Here is a 25,483-nt window from a genome sequence, read left to right as displayed (position 1 = left end):
CTCTCCTCCTTAACTGATACTATGTGACCCAACCAAGGCTTCATTCATATAGGCAGCTACCGATATCTAGTGGAGAGAATTATAGATGGTTGCTGGCAGAGAAACTAGCTGCATGCACACAGTGTGGAGAAACAACTGCTGCCAGATGCTCACCCTGTACCAATCAAAGACTGGTGTCTTACACAAAAATTCAAATGTGCAACTGGACCTGGATGCAGACAGTTTGCATCCAGGGACAGTGTTTCTGGCCGCATACAAACTGGCTGCAGCCAATCATCCAGTCTGTATGCGGCCAGAGCATAGGATGCTACCATGTTCAGAAGCAGTGTCTAGCAACCGTGAATGCAGCAGTCCATATACCCAACTGAATGAGGCCTAAAGGCCCGTACACACGTACCGATGGTCGGCATACAAACGTCGGCGGACGAAAGATCTGCCGATTGTACGCGTGTTAAGCCCCGTACACACGTACCGATGGTCGGCATACAAATGTTCGTCTTTTCTCCCCGGGATGTCGGTGTCTGTTGAAAAGTGCAAAGACAGCACAAGGACAGCACAAGAATTTTGTCTGCAGACTTCAGCTGACTGCAGAAGTGATGTCATGTAATGGTTAACTTTCCCTGTGTTTTTAATTTTCTGAGCATGCCCAGTCTTGCAAATCTGCGGTCTGTCGGCCGAATTCTGTACTGACAGGCGAACAATCGTCCGTTCTGGTGTCCGCAGACAAAAATTTTCATGTTTGCAAGAAAGACTTTTGTCCGCGGATTGTGCGCAGACATCTGTCGGAGGCACCATACTAACACGCGTACAATCGGCAGATCTTTCGTCCGCCGACGTTTGTATGCCGACGATCGGTACGTGTGTACGGGCCTTTAGTATGGTGCCTCCGACAGATGTCTGCGCACAATCCGCGGACAAAAGTCTTTCTTGCAAACATGAAAATTTTTGTCTGCGGACACCAGAACGGACGATTGTTCGCCTGTCAGTACAGAATTCGGCCGACAGACCGCAGATTTGCAAGACTGGGCATGCTCAGAAAATTAAAAACACAGGGAAAGTTAACCATTACATGACATCACTTCTGAAGTCAGCTGAAGTCTGCAGACAAAATTCTTGTGCTGTCCTTGTGCTGTCTTTGCACTTTTCAACAGACACCGACATCCCGGGGAGAAAAGACGAACATTTGTATGCCGACCATCGGTACGTGTGTACGGGGCTTAAGGGTCCCCTGTCCCAGTGGGTGCATGATCTCTTTGACTCTCCATCTATTCAGCCCCGATAACACACAAGGGATATTCAGATTTTACAATGCAAACATTTAAAGTTGGAAAATTGTATGTTGTATCATTTATTAGATACAAGTTTGTGTTCTGATTTTTACTATAAGGCTTTCACTATATAGTGTGATCAGCAGCAATACTCAGCATGGAAGCTTGATCCTCCTCCTGTTACTATGGCAACTACAGTTAAGTTTAGACAAGTCCTTAGTAACTGCATAAAATCAAGGGCAGCCAGGGAAATGCCTATAGAGCCCAGACACCCACCTTAATAACTGAAAACACTAGCCATGTTTTATATTAATACACCATACTGAGAATCTGTTTCAAGAAATACCAATTTCATGAGACAATTCATAGGACATCTGCACAACATAGAAGGTCCTGCTAAAGAAATTAGTATTTATATCCTGCATCTCTCAGCAGCAAACCACCTTTGGGATAAAGATGCTGCACTGGTATCCAGCTGACGTCACCATAGACTACATCATGGCTAAACAAACAATGTCATGGAACAGACACACTGTTTGTTCTGTTGCATTATAACAACTTTGTCAAATATTTAAGTAGACTAAAGCAGTTGATTGCTTACTGATAGAGCCACAAACATATGTTTTTAGGAAAAACGTGTACGTGCATATCACCTATGCAGCATCTAACTTTAAAGGCCATCAATGAAATAAAGTATTAAACTACATATATCCACAAATGTGGATTCATTCATTAAAGCAAAGAGTAACATTATGATGAACAAGGCACCATAGCCTGATTTTTGAAACATTATGTTTTCTAATAAAGATATATAATAATAAAAAATAGGATCAAATCATAAAGGTAGTGAAAAGACATAAAACTTTATAATGCAAGATATGACATGAACACGTGCAATTGGACAATTCAAGCATCCAGGTTTATGCCATGTGGAGAAATCCCGAGTGCCACCCTTATTTCAAGTAAACTACAGTGATCATTTGGAAAATTCCATCCCAAACAATCCATTGTATTTCTGAGACTTGGTCAGCCTGAAGGTGTCTTTACCACATGTGTGTATACCACAGGTAAATGATCATTCCCTGATCCGAAAACCAGATAAGGTCATGCCCATGATCATATCAGTATTTCTAGACAAAACATAATTGTTAAAATTGTAATACCCTATAAAAATTGTATTTTAATTTTTAGAGCTCAAATTAAACTAATGCCTCGTACACACGCATCGATAGTTGGCCGTGAATTTTCGGCCAACGTCCGATCGGCCGATTTTCGCTTGTTAGTATGATGCTTTCGACAACCAACTCCGACTTTTCGGCCGAACAAAATCTGATGTGCAGACTATAAAATTTTTGTTGGCCGTCAACAGAACGGCCAATTTTCTGTCAGTCGGTACAGATTTTGGCAGATAAAAATCTGATGAGCAAGACTGGGCATGCTCAGAGAAGAAAAAACACACGGAAAGTAAACCAGCACATGACATCACTTCTGAAGTTGGTTTTTGTTGGCCGAGAAAATTCATGTGCAGTCTAGAGCACATTTCAACCAACACAACAACACTGGACAAAAGTCGACTGATCGGTTGGCCGATAATCGTTGCGTGTGTATGAGGCATAAGGCATAATTGGTTGCTCTGGATGAGTAATGGATTGGCTGCTCTGGTTGAGTACTTTACTCATACTCTGGATTGGTTACTGTGGTTGAGTACTTTACTCATTATTGCTCCTTATACTGGCTTACTGAATTAGCCCCATTAAGCTTTATGAAGAGTTCTTATGTGTTAATATTGAAGTAAACAACCCTTGGCAACAAACCACAATCCCCTCTGCTCAAGTCAACTCAGTCCATAATGAATTCAGATTATGGGTTACATATGTATCTATATGTTTGCATAAGAACTCTTTATAGAATGAAGTCCATATGTTTCTACCAACACTCAGTATAATAACATACCCCCATGCATGCCCTACTTACCACAGGTTTAGGCTTGCTGATCTCAACCAGCTTTGCCAGGATGTCCTCATCTGAGAGCTGGTTGAAGAGGTGGGCATCATAGGCCATTGAAATAGAGATTTCTTCCATCATCTTTGCAGGTATTGCTGTGAACTGCTACGTCACTAATAAAAACAGTCAATGAGGGGTCAGATTGGAGAAACCCCTTATAAATCCTCCATGAGGAGGAGGACCCAAACAATGCAGAACTTTCAGTAAGTTTAGTTTCACTGGTGTAGGCTTGCAGGTGGGTTTCTGGGAGGAGCTTGGGTTACCTGTTTTTCTATTTTATTATCCTTTGAGTATTTCTTTTCACTGCTTTCAAAAGCCCATTGTCATTTGCATGTCACCTGCTTATGGGCATTACAACTCCACTTCAGCTTTCAGTTTTAAGTTCAGTGGTCTCCATGTGGAAGTAGGTTCACTGTGGCTTTCCGGTGACAGGTTGAATGAGTGAGGCTGTCATCAGGCACAACACAAATTATTTAGCATGAATCGTCAGAGCGTTCTGGAGTGTAAGTGAAGGAGTGAACTTATAAACTATTCCAAAAATGCCAGGGATTGCTACATCAGCTGGTTCTTTGTAAAACAGGATTCTTCTAAGGAAAGCATGGCAATAACTGGGGAAGACAGCCTTGATCTCGATTAAAAAAAAATTGCTAAGATAGCATTAGTATCTCAGTAAAAACTGGTAATGTGACACATGTTAGAAGAGGAACATTATCTGTACGATCTATAACAAAGGACAAATAACTGACTCAGTCCTTCATAACTGTTGCAAGTTTGGAGGAGATCTAACCAAAAATCAGTTTGTTGCAGCAATATAGTACAGACGGCTTTACAAATAAAAAATGAGAAGAGATAAGGTTTCTTCAACAAAATCTGGTTCAAATGTCATGAATAATATAATAGCCTATAAAGAGGTGATCCCGATTGAAACAAAAATAAAAATTGCACAAAACAGGATGACATTTTCACTTTCCCTGCACGTCCATCCTCTCCTGTTTCTTCAGTCTTTTCTTCCTGGAACACAGGTCCAATATTTGCACAGTGACATGTCGGTGGTTTGCATCTCAATAGGCTGCTAAAACAGCAGCAAAGGGAGTGCAGAGCATAGCAGTGTAGCAGGCAGTCTCCATGGCAGGAGGAGGACGGAGAGACATTCGGCTGCCATCCTGGTAATACAGAGGCGTTTAACAGGCTAAACGTGAAATATTTGATGACATCCAGGAGATTACAGACGTTAACTCTCTAAAGCCAGGTTGCAGTCACAGCTGCTGCCCCCTTCTCCTTGGGCTTGGCAGGTGATCGATCTGGTTATTGTGCAAAAGAGAGAAAGCTCAGGTGGAGCTCTCTGGTACAAGAGCAGGATATAAGAAAGCAGAAAAAGCACCTGTCTGCTGTCCTTAGCTCATTGGGAGAGGCTGCTCCCTCCCACCAGACGTTCCGCTGTGTCATACGTAACAAGGGCTAGTAAAATGTGAAATATGCTGTCACCGATGATCCCAGCACCAGCCAGAGACGCAGAGACTGGGTGGATTCAGAGGATGCACAGAGGGGAAGAGGACACCTGTTGCAGAAGCTGCTGCTGCCTCCATGATCTTACTGGCTACCCACCAGCTAGGGACACCATCCTAACAAGCCAAGAAGGACCAGCCACAAAATATTACAAGCATCCTGCTCATTTAACGTTTGAAAAAAATGGCATTCTGCAAGCGGGGCTGGGGGAGGGGGAGGGAAGATGATGAGATACTGATCACCATTTCCTTAAAGTCACAGCTCACGAGGCAGAGAGAGAAGGGAGGAAAGGGGGCATGTCATTGCTGCAGTTCTGCTTACCAAGACAAAAGGAAAATGTGAATTCTAGCTTTGCAAGCTATTCATTATGAGTATTTAAAGAGTCAGTCAGTCCACCCAAAACTGATATTTCAATGACAGGTGGATATTATTGAGCTAAATTACCAGCTGGTATGTTGTTCTATCTATGAGGTTCAACATAAGTGAGATCTCGTTATTGGAGCTCCCTGTTCTAACTCCCTCCGATGCAGATTGTTGTGTCTTTTGCTACCATTACCAATGGTCAAGACATGAGGATGTACATTTTTGTTTATTAAAAATCTTACAAACACACAACATAATAAAAACATTTACATATATACAGAATAAATACATGATATACAGTATCTCACAAAAGTGAGTACACCCCTCACATTTTTGTAAATATTTTATTATATCTTTTCATGTGACAACACTGAAGAAATTACACTTTGCTACAATGTAAAGTAGTGAGTTTACAGCTTGTATAACAGTGTAAATTTGCTTTCCCCTCAAAATAACTTAACAACACACAACCATTAATGTCTAAACCGCAGGCACCAAAAGTGAGTACACCCCTAAGTGGAAATGTCCAAATTGGGCCCAAAGTGTCAATATTTTGTGTGGCCACCATTATTTTCCAGCACTGCCTTAACCCTCTTGGGCATGGAGTTCACCAGAGCTTCACAGGTTGCCACTGGAGTTCTCTTCCACTCCTCCATGACGACATCATGGAGCTGGTGGATGTTAGAGAACCTGTGCTCATCCACCTTCTATTTGAGGATGCCCCACAGATGCTCAATAGGGTTTAGGTCTGGTCTTCTTTAGCAAGGTAGTGGTCGTATTAGAGGTGTGTTTGAGGTTGGTATGTTGGAATCCTGCCCTGCAACCCAGTCTCCGAAAGGAGGGGATCATGTTCTGCTTCAGTATGTCACAGTTCATGTTGGCATTCATGGTTCCCTCAATAAACTGTAGCTTCCCAAGTGCCAGACCATGACACTCCCACCACAATGCTTGACTGTAGGCAAGACACACTTGTCTTTGTACTCTTCACCTGGCTGCCGCCACACACACTTGACACCATCTGAACCAAATAAGTTTATCTTGGTCTCGTCAGACCACAAGACATGGTTCCAGTAATTCATGTGCTTAGTCTGCTTGTCTTCAGCAAACTTTTTGCAGGCTTTCTTGTGCATCGTCTTTAGAAGAGGCTTCCTTCTGGGACGACAGCCATGCAGACCAATTTGATGCAATGTGCAGTGTATGGTCTGAGCACTGACAGGCTGAACCCCCACCCCTTCAACCTCTGCAGCAATGCTGGCAGCACTCATACATCTATTTCCCAAAGACAACCTATGGATACGACGCTGAGCACAGGAATTCAATCTCTTTGGTCAAGCATGCCAAGACCTGTTCTGAGTGGAACCTGTCCTGTTTAACCACTGTATGGTCTTGGCTACCATGCTGCAGCTCAGTTTCAGGGTCTTGGCAATCTTCTTATAGCCTGGGCCATTTTTATGTAGAGCAACAATTCTTTTTTTCAGATCCTCAGAGAGTTCTTCGCCATGAGGTGCCATGTTGAACTTCCAGTGCCCAGTATGAGAGAGTGAGAGCGATATCAAATTTAACAAACCTGCTCCTCATTGACACCTGAAACCTTGTAACACTAAGGAGCTACATGACACCGGGGAGGTAAAATGGCTAATTCGGCCCAATTTAGACATGTTCACTCAAGGGTGTACTCGCTTTCATTCCCAGCAGTTTAGACATTAATGGCTGTGCATTGAGTTATTTTGAGAGGACTGCAAATTTATACTGTTCGACCCCTTTCACACGGGCTTTCTGATCAGGTCCCCCTGTCAGTTTTTTCATGGGGGACCTGATCAGATGCTCCATGCACCTCTATGGAGCAGCAGATGTCAGTGGTGACATCTCCACTGACACCCGCTGCTGGAGAATCGGATCGGATGAAAACGGATAGGCGGTCAGTTTTCATCCGATCTCCCATAGAGGAGAGCAGGGATCTGACAGCTCCATCTCTGTAAAGTAAGCGGAGACGGAGCTGTCATCTGCCTGCTCAGCTGAGATGGGCGGATCAATCCCCGCTGAGCAAAATCTAGTCTGCCGGGCGTAAAGCCTGTGTGAAAGGACCTTTATACAAGCTGTACACTCACTACTTTACATTGTAGCAAAATGTAATTTCGTCAGTGTTGTCACATGAAAAGGTATAATAAAATATTTACAAAAATGTGAGGGGTGTGCTCAATTTTGTGAGATACTGTATAAACAAACAAAAAGTAGCTAACTTAAGCCAGAAAACAAACAGAACCAAATATACAAACAAAGATATAGGTTATTATTATTATGCACAACAAAGCCCTAACCTCCACCCAAAACACACCCTCAGGCTAAGAAACGATTACACAGTTATCCAATGCATGCAGCCTTTTTCCAAAAATCTGATTTTTTAAAAATTTAGGGGACGTGAAAGGACAGAAAGAAAAGCCGCACACCCAGAGACTGACAGACAGCAGCTACGGGGACCTAATATTCCTCCACACCTTTGTCCAGGCTCCCAACCGCCACCTGTTCTTCTCAAGACCCTGAATCTTCCCAACCTCACCCAGAATGTGTTGCACCACCACCTCGGCAAGAAGGACTTTTTTCCGAGTGGAAACCTGACACCATGCATTCCACATGAAGTAACGGACTACTAAGCGAACTAAAAAAGTGTCTCAAAATCCGGATGAGACTCAAAAGACCCGTACAACCACCCTGCATAACTAAAGTGGGAAAGGAAAGGGATACCCAGAGCCCCACCCACCCGCTTATAGACTTCTATACTGAAGGGGCACTGAAGCAAGAAATGGTCCATCGTCTCCTCCACACTGCCACACTCCACTCTTGGACAACCACAGTCCTCAGCAGAGCGATGCCTCAAGTTGCCCTTCACATAAAGTCTGCCATGGAACGAGAGCAAGGCCAAATTCCGAAACTGTAAAAGGGATTCTCTCTAGATTTTTCAAGCGCGGACCCTCCCTCATAACAGGGCCTAGGCAATCCCTCAAGGCCAGTGGCTCGCTAAAGGCAGATTCAACAACCCTTCACTCCGGGGCCTTCCTAGGAAGAGACTTAATTTCCTCCGCCGTCACTTACCACTGCCGAAGCATTTTCAGGCACGGGGCAACGTAAGTCGGGAGCTTACCATGTCGAACCCTCAGACTTTTCACTGTCCACCATTCTTCCAGCTTGGCAGAAAAGGCCTAAACCAGGCTTGAAAAATACCAACCCACACAGGCGGTTCCTCTGCCAGCATGTTACCAAAGTTATGTTTCGAAAACATCAGAGAAAAGAATACCCCCGGGTTGATCATACCTAGGCCACCCATCCACCTGGGAAGGTAGGTTACAGACCTCTTAATGAGGTTCGGTTTGTTTCCCCATAACAGCTGGAAGAAAAAGCTGTAGATCTTTGCATAAAGAGACACTGGCAAAACACAGACGAAGCTGACAGAGAAATACTGGGATCAGGTAAGTTTTAATTAGGTCAATCCTTTCCCTGTAAGCTACATTGGCATCAGTATCTTGTAACCTGCTTTCCCAATTTGCAAGGCCGTAACCGTCGGGACCAAATTTGATGCCTAAAACTTTAACTTCCTGCCACCACAAACTGATACTGCTCCTAGCCCACGGCAAAACAGGGGAAGCGCTGGTGACCAGCACATATTAGAATGTGCGGGTAGGCGTCCTTGATGTCGATAGAAGCGAGAAGAAAACCCCCTGATGTAGGGATGCCACTACTGTGCTAACAGACTTCATGCAGAAATTCAGCACCTGCACAAAGCAGTTTAGCGCCATGAGTTCCAGAATTGAACGTACCTTGCCATCCTTCCTGGTAACTGTAAACCGATTTGAGTAAAAACCCCTGAAAAAGTTCCCAAGTAGGGACCAAAACAATCACCCCTTAAAGTAAAAAGTCTTGCACTGCCCTAAAGAGACCCTTTAAGCAATCTGGGGACAAGTGCAAGTTGGAAGGGAAGAACCTTTCTGGAGGATAAGATGGAACTCAATCTTGTAGCCTGACCAAATATCTTTGTGGACCCACTCGTCCTGCAACAGGGAGGTCCATGGATCCGGAAACCAGCAAAGACATCCCCCCACCCCAGTTATGGGTGAAGGCACTCCTTCATGCAGACAGTCTTGTCCGCAGGCCTGGAAGAGCCCATTCGTGGCTTGCCAGACCAGGTCTTCTTGGAACCTCCGGTGGATGCCCTGATCTTTGATCCCTTGTCTTGAGACCCTGAGGGACAAAAAAAAAACTTCCCATGAGCCGAGGAGAATGGTCCACATCCTGCAAAGGGGATGTCGACCGACCACCAATGGACCGCCTACTGGATCCCGCAAAAAAAGGGGACAGGGGGGTCACCCTCTGAGCCCCTGCATAGAGGCCCGCATAATAGGAAATAGCCCCCTTAAAAGAGGGCCGCCCGCCTTAACGTGGATGCCCAGGCAGGGTACCCTGATGGTCCTGCAGCGGTAAAAAGGGGCAGGTGCACCCCTTGACTTTTATGCTTTTTACTCTAAGGTCCTGGCCCCGGAATTAATGCACACCTTTGCTCACGCGTACGATACTGACGTCCTACCAGATTAGATGCGAGAAGCTACAATTATTGTGATCCCCAAGCCTGGTAAGGACCCCCGCTACCCAGAGTCGTACCGCCTGATCTCCCTCCTAAAGGCTGATATTAAGATCCTGGCTAAGGTTCTTGCCAGACGTCTGGGTCGTGTCATTCTTTCCCTCATTCATCCGGATCAGACAGGGTTTATGCCCGGAAAGAACACCTTAATATTCAGGCTAATCATGACCAGGTGGGAGCAAGGGCGGTAGTCACTTTGGATGCTGCTAAAGCTTTCGACTCTGTGGAGTGGGGCTCCCTTTGGGAATGTCTGGTAAATTTTGGATTTGGCCCTTCCTTCATTCGCTGGATTAAACTATTATACTACCGCCCTGTCGCTAGGGTTGCTGTGAATGGCTGGTTGTCTGACCCCTTCCACCTGAGCCGTGGCACCCGTCAGGGCTGCCCGCTGTCTCCGTTCTTTATGCCCTTGCTGTGGAGCCCCTGGACATTGCACTTAGGGTGCACCCGGGGATGAGGGGTTTGCGGATGGGACCTGTCACTGAGACTGTGAGTTTATATGCGGATGACATGTTGCTCTACCTTGAAGACATCGGCTCATCCCTGTTCGCAGCACTCCATCTTATTAATGACTTTGGCCGTCATTCGGGTGTCCGTATTAACTGGCACAAATCTCAGATATTACGGTTGGATCCCTCACCCCCTACGGAAGCCTCTGCTATGCTTCCTCTGACTAGGGTCTCACGTATACATTACTTGGGTGTGCTAGTTACCAGATCGCCATCTGATTATGTACTGGATAATGTCGAGCCTCTTATTTCTATGCTTAGGCTCTGTGTCCAGACGTGGGCAGGCTCCCCCTAGGCGTGACGGAAAGGGTAAATCTTGTGAAGATGATTCTTTTGCCCAAATTCCTCTATATATCTTTTGGCATTCCCCATCCCTTATTCCCCTTAAATACTATAAAATAACGCCCAGAAGAAGTCTTTCTTATGAGGAAACGTTGGCGATCCCAGACATAAACGTCCACACGCCCCCCCAACGAAGCCGGCTGTTTATCCATATGCTGATCTGGAGACTTGCGGGACGCCGCGGTTAGATCCATGACCGGCACATACTACATGCCAGTTTTTGTCTTTTAAATTGTAAGTAGTTTTTTTAATAAATTTACCTATTGGTTTACGGGATTACGCTATGGGCCTCTGTTTCTTTCTACATATGGCTTTACGTTCAATGGAGTATATGAGAAGTTCCAAGTGTGCCACATATTAATGTGATCGGTTTAACAACACACCGGAAACGGCTTTCGGCTTTTGGAGTCTTTCGAAGCACCTGAGCTTGATATCGGTTGACCTACTGGTTTACTACTAGCTGGGAGAGGCTGTCTCATTAAACTGAGCAGCCACGGAATTTCGGTAAGCTGCTTGTTATACCTGAGCACAAGGGTGTCCCCTTCCTACACTTTTCCCTGGTGTCACTGGAAGAAAGTTATTTTGCACGTGGATTCACATCTCTGCACTTAATATTGGGACTATTCATTTGGACATTATCCCCTCTCCTTTTTTGTTTTCTTTATATGAGCTTTTCAGCTATATAATTGTATACTGATTTCAGCGCTGCACTTTTTGGTTTTTATTATAAAATAATTGATAGTATCCTGAATTCCTTTGTCTGGGGACAGAACTGTCATAAACTCCCGTTAATAACACTTAAAAACCCGACTACGAGGGGGGCATGGCCCTGCCGGATTTTCATGCTTATTACGTGGCTTTGCAGTTGTCCCACTTTCATCACTTCCATAACTCAGAGGTCGCCCGTTACCATGCCTTGCTCTGCGGACGTCAGAGTCCGGCGTCCCACTCCCCTCTCCAGGTGATACTTCATGGTCATGACCCGCCACCCCTGCGGACTGCCCCTACCTCTCCGGTTTATTTACACAGACGTATTTGGGATCTGACCCTCAAAAAATGAGAACTGACGCATATCCACGCCTATACTCCCCTGTGGCACAACCCTCACTTCGCTGAACTTTCCTCCCTTCTGGGTGCTGAGCTCTGTGCGAAGCAAGGTGTGCTTTTCCTCCATCACCCTCTTTTTTTAATGTGAATTGTTAGACAATTTGGTTTGTATGCAGGCTAGCTGGTAAGTGTGCTGGGAAATTTGTTTGTGATTATGTGCAACAGAAACTAAGAGGAAGGAGACCTAAAGGTGAATACCAATTGGCTGCTATACTACTTATTACTTTGTTGTTATTTTTATAAATAAGTACAGGGGGAGTGGTTTATACGATTTAACATTTTATAAATTATATATTTATATGTATATTTATAAATTGTATGGAATTGTGGCTGAACGTCTGTACATTTAAAAAAGTGTAGAAGTGCCAGCTACACAAAGCCCAGTTTTTGCTTGTAATGCAGCTATTCCAAGCATTACTTGTCTAGGAATTATCCATCACAGAGGAAAGCCCAAGTTTTGCTTGTAATGCAGCTATTCCAAGCATTACTTGTCTAGGAATTATCCATCACAGACGAATGTTCCCCACAAAACCCAGCACAGAGAGTAAAATGCCTATACACCGGCTTTGTAGATGGCAGAGCTGGGAGTTAATCCATAGAGCTTGCACCATCAGAATCCCTGTGAAGCACAAGACTACAGTGGGGGTACACAAAATCGGGTGAATGATCTTCCAATTTTCCTTGTTGTTTCACAGCAAATCGAAACCGATGAACGAACAAAAATTAGTACAAAAATTCTCATATGACAAAAGCTTTTTATTTGTTGTTTTTTGCTTCTGAACATGTGTAGTCTTTCTTTTCTGATTTTTCTTATACGAAAATCGTTCGGAAACTGTACATATTAAACTAAAATCATTTGTTCTGGTCCCGTACGAGAAAAATTTTGGAGTTTGTCCCTTCTTATCGTGTGTATGAGCCTTAACACTGGATTTGCCTCTCATAACTTACCCATAACAGAAATATTACAATTGGTTAAAAACATTACACATTAAATATTAGCTTTTAATAAATGGGTGTTTTTTTTTTTGCTTGATCATGTGACAAAGACAAGTAATCAATTACATTTATTCAGAGTTGGTACACAAGAGATGCACAGTTGTGGCCAGAATGATCAATCTCCCATGACTGTAGAAGTGTAGGAGAAAGTATTGATTAAACCACTCTTCTCCAAAGGCTTGAATGAGAATAATAGTTTAAGAATTTCCTACTTATTAGAATAATTTTAGGTCCAGTAAGTCTAACCTAATGACAATAAAGCAATTTTCCATAAATAACTGATGCTGCAGTATCAAAGTTATCTGAAGACATTAGACATTTCCTGGTTGGTTGTCACTGCTTCCCCTAAGATGGCTCCCACAGTGCTCCACCCTTCCCCTCTCCATAGGAGGAATCTGCAGGTTTGTAGAATGATCTTTCATTAGAAAGATCGTTTAAAAGCCAGATCATACATGCATGACTAGCTGCCATTTAATGTCTATAAGTAGCTTTGTTTTAATTTTTCTTTGAAACTAAAAATCATCTGTGTAGCTAAATTGCGTTTTTATGCGATGTGTTTTCTATTGAAATCAACGGAAATGTATCAAAACATGTCATGACTCATGAGGGCTTTGTGACACGCAGCAACCAATCATGACGTGTATCAAGTGCATTACAATGAGCATCAAATACATGTGTCAAAGCATGTTAACAACGCATCAATGTGTGCGACATGCATTTTCCATTGGCTTCAATGGAAAAAGCATGAGAGCGAAAAATGCATAGGTGTTAATCCAGCCTTAAAGCTAACCTGTGCTTTGCTTATGTACTCCCCTTCTTTTAAATTTTCCACTACTCTAGCCTCTAGGATTGAAGAAAAAGCCCTGTACTTACAGATATGAGAAACTTGCTATTTAGGCTAGCTGCATATCTATGCATGTGCGGTTGATACATTTTTGGGCCTCGTTTGAGCTCCAGTGCGTTTTTAATGCGTTTTGGGATGTGAAAGTGATTGCAAAGGCAGAAGTTGTTTTTTATCTTAATGCATTAAGATAAAAAGCCTTCTGTGTGCAGCAGCCTCCCTCTGCCCCATAATAGGTGTGAACCTCCTCCTGACATCACTGGTGTTTGGTTTTTGGCTGTTTGGGCACCAGTGCTGTCACATTGGAACGGGGAGAGTCCTCAGCCCTGTGTTACTTGGAGCTTACATACCATAGGTCTTCATTGAATGCAGCTGCAGGGTGCAAAAGGAAGGTGAATATGTACAGCTGAGCTGGTGGCAGCTAAAGCCCCGTACACACGCACTGATTGTCGGCCGAACGATCGGCCGTCTTTTGTCCAGTGTTGTTGTGTTGGTTGAAATGTGTTCTAGACTGCACACGAATGTTGTTGGCCAACAACAACCAACTGCAGAAGTGATGTCATGTTCTGGTCTACTTTTCGTGTGTTTTTTCTTCTCTGAGCATGCCCAGTCTTGCTCATCTGATGTTTGTCGGCCGAAATCTGTACTGACTGAAGAACAATCGGCCGTTCTGTTGTTCGCCAACAAAAATTTTATAGCATGCAGACCAGATTTTGTTCGGCCGAAAAGTCGCAGTCGGTTGTCGGAAACATCATACTAACAAGCCGACAATCGGCCGATCGGACGTTGGCCGAACATTTACGGCCGACAATCGGTACGTGTGTACGGGGCTTAAGTGAACCTGTTGCTTCTTCCTGTGCAGGCAAAGCACAGGTTCACTTTAAAGTGTACCTGTACTAATTTAAACGGGGATTCAACTTCATAATTTATTGAGAAAACTATTTGCAAAAAAATGTACCTTTGGCATAGAATTCTCAATTACAAGCAGCACAGCACTTCATTACAGTGCCTAGGCACCCTCTAATCCTAGAGGTGTGTCGGAAATTTTACACCAGAATAGTCATATTTTGCACCGTACTGCCTCTAAATAAAAAGATAGTGGCAGACAGTAGTTTGCAGTTCCACTAATTCAACAACATTTTTGTAGCTGCAGAGTACCTACAGTCATTCACAGCTGACTTGTCTTACACAAGAAATAAAAGTTTGCTCGAGTCCAGGTCCACTTTAAACTAACCACAGTTGTTTTTGGATGACTCGGGATGCCTCCTGTGCATGACCGTGTATGCATATTGTGCATGACCGCGCATGCCCAGAGTGGAAGGTATTGGCTAGTAGACAACTGGTCAGGCAAGTTAGAACACCTGTTACAAATGTCACTGCCCCCCATCCCCTTCCAATAAGCAGTTGTCAGAGCTATTTTCTCTATTCCCCTATTGCTGAAAAGCAGATCACCATTTACTTTCCTATACCTGTGGTTATCCTGTCACCAACTTAAACAAAACTGGAGGTAAAAATCACTGAATGCTTACTTGCAGATATTGTCCTTTCCATAAACAATGTATACGAATTTGCAATGTCCCTTTGTACTTGATAGCAAATGTGCCTTTTTCAGGAAGAGTCAATTCCCTAAAAAATACATTGAGCCTAGGTTCACACTACACTATATTACCAAAAGTATTGGGACACATGCTTTTACATGCACATGAACTTTAATGCCATCCCAGTCTTAAGCTGGTCATACATTATACAATATTCTTGTTCAATTTCCTTTAGATTTACCTTCAATTATGTAGTGCAAGGTCCTGTCTGACTGCATACAAACTGAAAGTGTTTAGGTTTGACCTTATATTATATGGTTTTGGTAAATCTAAAGGAAATATGTACAAGAAAATTGTATAATGTATCGCCAGCCTAAGTCTGTAGGGTTCAATATTGAGTTGGAACACCCTTTGGAGCTATAACAGCTTCAACTCTTCTGGGAAGGCTGTCCACAAGGTTTTCGGAGTGTGTCTATGAGAATGTTTGACCATTCTTCCAGAAGAGCATTTGTGAGGCCACACTGACAGTCTCCACTCTAATTCATCCCAAAGGTATTCTATTGGGTTGAGGTCAGGACTCTGTGCAGGCCAGTCAAATTCCTCCACCCCAAACTCGTTCATCCATGTCTTTATGGGCCTTGCTTTGTACACTGGTCCAAATCATTTAGTGGAGGGTGGATTATGGTGTAGGGTTGTTTTTCAGGGGTTGGGCTCCCAACTTTGTGTGAACAGTTTGGGGATGGCCCCTTCCTGTTCCAATATGGCTGCGCACCAGTGCACAAAGCAAGGTCTATAAAGACATGAATGAGCGAGTTTGGGGTGGAGGAACTTGATTGGCCTGAACACAGCCCTGACCTCAACCCGATAGAACACCTTTGGGATGAATTAGAGTGGCGACTGCGAGTCAGGCCTTATCGTCCACATTCCCATAGACACACTCCTAAACCTTGTGGACAGCCTTCCCAGAAGAGTTGAAGCTGTTATAGCTGCAAAGGATGGACCAACTCAATATTGAATCCTACAGACAAAGACTGGGATGCCATTAACGTTCATGTTAGCGTGAAGGCAGGCGTCCCAATACTTTTGGTAATATAGTGTAGATGCGGTGCGAATTCACAGCGAATTTGCTGCGGATTCGGCACCGCATCTACATTGTAACCCGTCCATGCAAACTGATTGCGGAGTGTATGATAAGTTAACGACATGGCAGCGCGATTTGCAGAATCGGATCGCATAGGTGTGAACACCCATGCAATCTGATTCTAGTGCAAACAAAAAAGGGTCCTGCACCAGTTTGGTGCAAGTGCGGTGCGATTTGAGCCATACAAATCCATGGCTCAAATTACACCCCAGACCCAACGCATGTAATCTGCACATTTGCTCCGATTCCAGGGTGTATTGCATGCGGTGTCTCACACCGCAGCAATATGACGCTGGGCTGAGGGGAATTTACAAAGACAGAATCTGGAGCAGCTGTGTGTACAGTCTTCAAATCTTAACCAAACAAGCTGGAAATAGAGTTATAGTTTTTTGACTAAAATGCTATTTTAGTTGTATTTTAGTCATCTAAATTGTTTTAGTTTTAGTCGACTAAAATAGTGTTAATTTAGTAGAAAATATTTTCTTTGATGAAATTACCACTGCTCACAAAGTATGTCTCATGTAACATAGGTGAGGCACAAATGTCAGAACTGTGAACACACACAATAAAAACACGTAGTCACAATTCTGGTATTATTTTTGTAATGTGTCGCAGTTTTAGTGCTGGCTACCATGGACTCAGGACACTATCTACTGTAAATTGGATAAATGGTTTTACTTTTTAGGCTGTATATCTGCTATAATACAAGTTAAGTACAGTTGGTAACAGGGATACAAGGGAATGATTTCCATTTCTCCCCCAACTATCCTTAAAAGAATCAACCTTTTGTCTCTTGGATCTGTAATGCAATGACAACATGTGAACACATGTGAGTCCAGTTCTTGACATCCTCCAGAGAATGCTCACTGTCCAGCTGACTGACTGCTGACCCACTGACTTTAACATGGTCCCCAAGCAAAAAGCTAAATACATAAATGTTTATTGTTTTACTCGTCAAAGTAGTTGTAATCTGGTCAGCGATTCTTGTGATAATCAGAAAGATCGCACTGCTTCTCCCTAAATAACCTAATGATCAGCTCCCTGCTGACTTAACAGGTAATGATGCTGATTCTACGTCTACTATGGGTGTTGAAGGAGGAGAGGCGGCACGCGACTCTGAACCCAAAAAATGTATTGCTTTAACAATAATCGCACGGGTCTGGCTGTGCAGAAAATGTGTGTAAATTACAAGGCTGGATGTACAGAACTGCAAATCCTTTGGGAGGTAAAACTGTAAACATTTATACTAGAATTTTCAAAACTAAAGCAGCTGAGCATGGCAAACAATCATTTTTAATATTTAATTTCCAAAGCTTAAATGCTGGTTCACATATATGCGATGCGGGAACCCTGCGAATCCACTGCTTGTTCCCGCATCGCATTCAACTCTCAGGCAGTTCACACTGCCATATGCAAATACAAAGTTAACGACACCCCCAGATCAGTTCGCATGTCGCAGTGCGAACTGTCAGTTCAGACATAAACTGGATTGCATAGTTGTGAACACCCAAGTGTTCAAATTCTGGTGTGGACCCAAAAAAGGGTCCTGTGTGAGTTGTGTCTGAACGCAATGCGAATTCAGCCAAACAATCTGTATGGCAGAATTTGCATCGCACAGACATCGCATGTGATTTTCAGAGCAGTGCGTTTCAAATCACATGCAATGTCTGTCATCGCACATAAGTGAACCGGGACTAAAAGCCTTAAAGTCGACTTTTCTGCAGAAAATAATAAATGCAAATATTTTTGCCGAAAAAAATTAAATAAAACACAGGTACCTGCGGAGCATTGCACCTACAATCAGTTGATCGAGGGTGCAATTTTAGGCTCCTGCAGACATGTCCTCCGGCTTTCGCCCTGAACCTCTGTACAGGTTTTCTGTTGGAAAGTTGGGGGACAAATTAGTGTATTATGAGGGAGCTATTCACATCCCCCCCCCCAGCCCATTGAGAACTATAAGCTGTCTTCTGCAGTGGGAGACGGGACTTGTAGTTTTCACATTCACAGATTCCACAGAGCCACACTGTTTTAAAATGCGGCAGCTGTCACAAAGGGGGGGGGGGGGGGTGGATTGAGGGTGTGGGGAAAAGTGCTGGTGCATTTTACATGATACACCTGAAATATGGGTGTAACATGCTCCAAGCTTCAAGGCAAACTTATCCTTTACCTGGACAAGCTGAAGATACAGTTGATTACCTGGTTGCCATGCACAGCTGCTCTTGTTTTGATAATGTGTATTTAGCTATTCATCTGGAGTTTGTTTAATCCTTTGTGCCACCTGCTACAAATGGGTCGGCATGATAGCCAATCAGCTTGCATTTCCAGAAAGTAAGGTCAGCAATGGGAGCTTTTATGTTTCTCTCATGTAGATGAACTATAAAGACCAACAAACAAATATTTAAGAATCCAGAAGTAATTTATTGAATCTGCTTCAGAGGGAAATATGTTGGCTACTTCCGAATTAATAAATTACTTATGAACCCTTAAACATTTGTTTGGTGGTGCTTTTTAGGGCTGTCTTTAAGGCAGGGCAAAAGGGACAGCGGCCCTGGGCCCAGTCATTTCTGCTTCTGTGAACTATTCAGAGAGAACTGCGGAGAGAAAGGGTGAGAAGGGATGGGGGTCACTTGTGCAAAGAGTGAGATGTAGTAAGGTTGGAGGTGTGGTGCAAAGGTGCCAGCTGCGGGGTGGGGGGATTTGTAAAGAGAGGAGAACTGTGATAGAGAGAGGGGGGTAAATATATGAAGAGTGGATTTGGGAAAAGATGAGAGAGCTATAAAGGGGAGGTAAGTTTGTAAAGAGGTAAGAGCTCTGAAGGGCGGGTAGTGAAGTTATGAGATTTGTGTAGGAAGGGGGGCAGATTGTGTAAGCTGCCTCCCATCTACAGCGTGGGGTGTAAGCTGTGTAAGGAGGGGAAGAGTTGAGTTGTTCAAAGGTAGTAAAAAGGTGAGTTGTGGATGGGAGGTGCTAGGGTGAACCCTAGACAGGGGTGAAGAGTTGAGCACTGATTTGACAAAGAGATGAACTGTGGATGAAGCAAGAAAAGGTGAGATGTGGACAGGGGGGTGCAGAGGTAAACTGTGGACGGAGCAAGAAAAGATGAGCTGTAGACAGGGTGGTGCAGAGGTGAGCTGTGGACAGGCGGGTGCAGAGGTGAGCTGTGAATGGGGGAGCAGAGGTGAGCAAAGAGGTATGTAGAGGTGAGCAATAGATGGTTACTGTGGGAGAGGATACGTAAAGTACTGCCTCTTGTGCTGATTTTTTCTGTACCCAGTGTGATACAAACACCTCAGCACGGCACAGAACGCACTAATAAGCCCTGTGTGTTATGCCATACTAAGTGCTTCTTGAGCAATGCGCAGATTATTTGGCGCTGCTCTACGTCTCTCTGCAAGGAATGCCAGGGTTAGGGCAGGGAGTTGGCAAGGGAGGGTGAGTTCCTGCACCTATTCTAAGAAAAAAGCCTTGGTTACAAGTATTAATCCCAGCTCGCTGGCTACCCTGTCCCACCGACCTCCTCCTGGCTGCAGAAAGCACCAATCAGAGAGACCAGTGGTAATGATGCACAGTAACCTCTAGCAACCAATTAGTAAGTGGTAATGGTGCACAGTAATCTCTAGCAACCACTGAGCAGTAATGATGTGCAGTAACATCTAGCAACAAATCAGTGCCCAGTAGGGATGTGCAGTAACCTCTAGTAATCAATTAGTGAGCCTAAACCAATCAGTGAGTGTTGACCAGTTCTTTATGTTTAGGTTAACAAAGTTTTTTTAGATAAGTCTATGTGTGTTTGTTTTTTAGGATGTTGGGGTGGAGATTAAAATTGCATGGGGGAGAGGGGCAAAAGAAAATGCTCAGGGTCCAATCAATATTAAAGATGACGCTGGTCCTTCTGGTTCATCTACACTAGGGAAACATGGAAGCTGCCATTGCTGACCTTACATTTTGGAAATGCAAGTTAATTGGCTGTCATGCCCACCCTTTTGTATTAGGTTGCACTCCTTCTGGTTCAACTGCATTTAAACTTATACAAATAAAGTAAAGTTTAACTAGAACCATTTCTAAAAATGTTCCCTCCCCCCTCCTATTAGCTATCCGGACTACCCTGTATGAGAGATCTATGTACTTACCTATTTTTAATCTAGTCACGGGAGCCTGTAGCTCTGGTTCCCTTTTGTAAGGGATTGCTCGACAATGGCTGTGAATTCCTGGAGGCGCGACGCCACACGTAGGCTCCTATGGCCAAACTGGCGCTCCATCCTCTCCCTTGCAGCAGCCGCTCACTAACACAGGGGTGTGGGAACACGTGACTGGACTGTAGCGGATTAGAAATAGATAAGTACACACATCTCTTTTAGCAGGGTAGACAGGATAGGTGGGGGCATTTTTCACCAAAAAAGTGAAAGCTTTTTTCAAAAAAAGAAGAAAAAAAAGTTGTTGCATTCAGAGAGAGAATATTCCCCTATACATGCAATCTACCATCCAGCTATTGGTATATAATATTCCCCGATATGTGGTGGGAATACATCTGTAAATGACTTCCCTTCCTCAGCCACAGGCTGTCACTTTGCACAGTTGGTGACTGTGAATCCCAGCTGTCCCTGAAAGCACCCGTCTCAACTGATCGAGAAACAATCAGAGTTGCTCACAATCATGTGATGGGTATGGCATTTATGATCACACCGCAGGCCTGATAAAAAAAAGGCCTCATGCACACTGGACATTATAAAAAAAAGCCAGCAGAGTTCGCTGTAGAAAGCTGTAGCTGTAGAACATTTTTTAGCATTTTTGCAGTAGCCTTTTTAAGCTTTTTTTAACAGAAATATACTCCCACAAAAGGTTATGGTTCAAAAACACAGATAAACTCAGAAAAGCCGTCTTTTTCAGTGTTTTTAAGCTTTTTTTTTTAGAGTTAGAGCGTTTTTACACCTGAAAAACTCCTCTTTAAAACCCACTAGTTCTGGTTTTTTCCAGCCAGTAAAATCGCCCCTGGCAAAAACTGCTGATAACAGCCTATGTGTGCATGGACACATAGGATAACATGTTGGGGAGTTTACTGGCTGACTTTTAATATGACACTCACGGGATCCTGTGATGTTGGCACCCAAAGCCGATCCATCTGTCGGCTCTGGGTGCGAGTTCCGGCATCTTTACTAAGGGAAACAGTTAGCGAAGCCTTAAGGCTTCACAGCCTGCTTCCTACTGCGCATGTCTCGTTGCACTTTCTGAATGGCCCTGCTGTCTTCTGGGACCTGTGCGTGTGACTCCCAAAAGGCAGCGGGGGGGGGTTGGAGAGAAGGGGGTGGATATTGCGTAGAATGCCGCACAACCGTTGCGGTGATCTTACCCAGAAGTGGGAGTGGGTACTCCCCCTTCCCCTCCGAAAGGTGCCATATGTGACAGTGGAGGGGAGGAGGAAGCAAACAAGTGGGTGGAGCTCTGCTTTAAGCTTGCAGATGCCACTGCAGATGCCACTACAGCCTGAAGGTGGCAGTGTTCCTCATTTTAAAACATGTACCTGTCAGATACAAACATAGCATTTAAAAATTAACAACTCGAAAAAAAAAAAAAAAAAGTATTTTTGTGCATCTGCCTAGAATTAAAAACAGAGCAGGGTATTTATTAAAACAATATACCAAATAAATATCTTATATGTCCATAAAATGAAACTTGTTTACATATGCACAGTATTCATAGTGTTATTGTCAAGTAAACTGATATACATGCAGAAGCTGCAAAATTTGGTCTGCACATGTAGGCATCAATGATCTCTAGTAATGAAAGGGTTAAAAGGGTTAAAGGCAAAGCTGTAGAAAAAAAAAGCTATACAAGTGTTCTTGGTCTCTATCCAGCCTAGCTGTGATATATATACTCCCCTCCGATCAGCCAGAACATTATGATCACCCATCATAACCTGTCGATGCATGGACTCAACTAGACCTCTGAAAGTGTGCTGTGGTATCTGGCACCAAGCCGTCAGTAGCAGAGCCTTTAAGCCCTGTAAGTTGGGAGATGAGGTCTCCACAGATCGGACTTGTATTTCCAGCACATCCCACAGATGCCTGATTGGAATGAGATCTGGAGAGTTTTGATGCCAAAACAACACCTCAAACACTCGTTGCTGTGTTCCTCAAACAAATCTGGAATTCATCAGACCAGGCCACCTTTTTCTGTTTCTCGTGGTACAATTCTGATGCTCATAAAACCCATTGCAGGCACTTTTGGTTGTTGGCACGGGTCATCATGGGCACCCTGACTGGTCTGCAGCTACGCAGCCCCATACACAACAAACTGCAATGCATTTTGTGTTTGGACACCTTTCTATCCGAACCAGCATGAACTTTTCAGCAATTTGAGCTACAGTAAATCTTCTATTGAATCAGACTACGTGGCCAGTCTTTGCTCCACACATGCATCGCTGAGCCTTGGCCGTCCATGACACTGTTGGCGGATTCCCCTCCTTGGACCACTGTAGACCGTGAACATCCCACAAGTGCTGCGGTTTTGGAGTTGTTCTGACCCAGATGTGTAGCCATAACAATTTGGTCCATGTCAAAATTATGCAAATCTGTTTGCTTGCCCATTTTTTCTGTTTTCAATGGATCAACTTCAGGGACAACATGTTCACTTCCTGCCTAATATTTCCCACCCACATTCAGGTGCCATTGTAATGAGATAATAAAGGTTTTTCACTTAACTGTCAGTGGTCATAATTTTATGGCTGATCGGTGTATACAATGGATATAAAAAGTCAATACACCCCTTTTAAAATGTCAGGTTTCTTTGATGTAAAAAAAAATGAGAGACAGATAAATAATTCAGAACTTTTTCCACCTTTAATGTGACCTAAAAAATGTACAACTCATTTAAAAAACAATCTGAAATCTTTCTTTGGAGGGGATGTAGCTGTGTTCAGAATTAAGCAACCACATTCAAACTCATGTTAAATAGGAGTCAGGACACACCTGCCATCATGAGGGGTGCCTGTGAATAACCCCAAATAAAGTGCAACTGTTCTAGTAGGTCTTTCCTGACATTTGCTTAGTTGCATCCTACAGCAAAAGCCATGGTCTGCAGAGAGCTTCCAAAGCATCAGAGGGATCTCATTGTTACAAAGGTATCAGTCAGGAGAAGGGTACAATAGAATTTCCAAGGAGTAAGCTATACCATGGAACACAGTGAAGATAGTCATCATCAAATAGAGAAAATATGGCACAACAGTGACATTACCAAGAACTGGACGTTCCTCCAAAATTGATGAAAAGACGAGAAGAAAACTGGTCAGGGAGGCTGCCAAGAGGCCTAAAGCAACATTAAAGGAGCTGCAGGAATATCTGGCAAGTACTGACTGTGTGGTACATGTGACATCAATCTCCTGTATTCTTCATATGTCTGGGCTATGGGGTAGAGTGGCAAGATGGAAGCCTTTTCTTATGAAGAAAAACATCCAATCCTGGCTAAATTATTGCAAAAACACACCTGAAGTCTCCCAAAAAAATGTGGGAAAATGTGTTATGGTCTGAGAAAACCAGGGTTGAACTTTTTGACAATAATTCCAAAAGATATGTTTGGTGCAAAAACAACACCGCACATCACCAACAGAACACCATACCCACTGTGAAGCATGGTGGTGGCAGCATCATACTTTGGGGCTGTTTTTCCTCAGCTGGAACAGTGGCCTTAGTCAAGGTAGAGGGAATTATGAACAGTTCCAAATACCAGTCAATATTGGCACAAAACCTTCAGGCTTCTGCTAGAAAGCTCAACATGAAGAGGAACTTCATCTTTTAGCATGAAAACGACCCAAAGCATACTTTTAAATCAACACAGGAATGACTTCACCAGAAGAATAAAGTTTTGGAATGGCCAAGCCAGAGCCCAGACCTGAATCCAATTGAAAATCTGTGGGGTGATCCGAAGAGGGCTGTGCACAGGAGATGCCCTCGCAATCTGACAGATTTGTAGTGTTTTTGCAAAGAACAGTTGGCAAATATTGCCAAGTCAAGATGTGCCATGCTGATACACTCATACCAAAAAGACTGAGTGCTGGAATAAAATCAAAAGGTGCTTCAACAAAGTATTCGTTTAATGGTGTGCGCACTTATGCAACCATATTATTTTCGTTTTTACATTTACTTCCCTCCACCTAAAAGATTTCAGTTTGTTGTTCAACAGAGTTGAACAGTTTATAGGTCGCATTAAAGGTGGAAAAGTTCTGAAATTATTTATCTTTGTCTCATTTTTTTACATTACAGAAACCTGACATTTTAACACGGGTGTGTAGACTTTTTGTATCTACTGTATATACAGTATATGGTTAGAGATAAAGGAATAATCTGAGCCTCTATAAAACGATGTCAGATACTGGAATAGTCCAGGTGTGCTCACCACAACACAGACACAAAGAAGAAAGCACTGTAAAAGAAAGGCCACTTCAATGTGCAGCAGAACATCCAGCACTTCATCTACATGCACAGCTATTGGCATGAGAATAGATCAGAAACTGGCTTTCAAGAAGCACAATCACACAATCAAGTACTAAACACAACACATTCAAAATTGTTTTTGGAAATGGTAATACGCCAAGCTGAACCTGCATTGATATACACAAAATGGCAACATGAAAGTATATTTTTACATATCAATATTTCTTTAGTATTTAAATCTTCTAGAGTACTTTGACACTACAGCAGAGCATAATCAACATGAATCCTGCAACAAATGTAATATTTTGAAATGTAGAAATAGAATAGATGATCATTACAGCATCACCTTTTTCAGTAAATATTAGCTTTTTTTGTGTCTGGCTTTGCAACAAACGAACCAGACTGCGCAAATCTGCCCCCTAGGGGCTGTCTAATAAATGTCTCCTATCCGCTGAACACAAATGTTTGACAGACTTGCTCTGTAATGTCATTTATATAGATGAGCCTTTTCATCCTGCTCCATTACATCCTAATGGTGTGGGGACTCTGATGCAGCCTAATCTTCATACGGCTACTTTGTCCTCTGATCATGCTGCCAGTTTCAAGGTGGGGTGGCTGAAACCAGCTGCATGTAGAAAAAGGCTGAATGACATAAGACCTGCAGAGATCATTTACATGTCAATATACATTGCTTAATGAAACCTACGTGTGCTATTGTTTTCTTAAACTGGGGTCCTCACACAACAAAAATCCTTATATTCTTGCATTTTCTTTTTAAACCTGAGTTCCAGTTGTTTTTAAATTTATTAAAA

General features: G+C 43.3%; 1 protein-coding gene across 5 annotated transcripts in view; it reads right to left on the bottom strand.

The window, feature by feature from the left end:
• Nucleotides 1-25,483, bottom strand: part of RABGAP1L (RAB GTPase activating protein 1 like) — a 588,371-nt gene that overhangs the window by 71,529 nt on the left and 491,359 nt on the right. The window contains exon 1 of one of the 5 annotated variants that reach the window (XM_082265884.1): nt 3,243-4,983. The exons of 3 other annotated variants lie outside the window; for them this stretch is intronic. In XM_082265884.1, coding sequence (XP_082122010.1) covers nt 3,243-3,353 — 111 coding nt within the window. In that variant the 5' untranslated portion in view covers nt 3,354-4,983. Of the gene's footprint in view, nt 1-3,242; nt 4,984-25,483 lie in introns of those variants that run through there. One more of the 5 variants, XM_082265883.1, reaches the window with a different exon arrangement.

Source organism: Pelophylax lessonae (genome assembly GCF_965119305.1).
Source record: "Pelophylax lessonae genome assembly, chromosome: 8".
Taxonomy (NCBI): Eukaryota; Metazoa; Chordata; class Amphibia; order Anura; family Ranidae; genus Pelophylax; species Pelophylax lessonae.
Note: the sequence above shows the minus strand (reverse complement) of the source record. Positions and strands in the feature narration are given on the sequence as shown.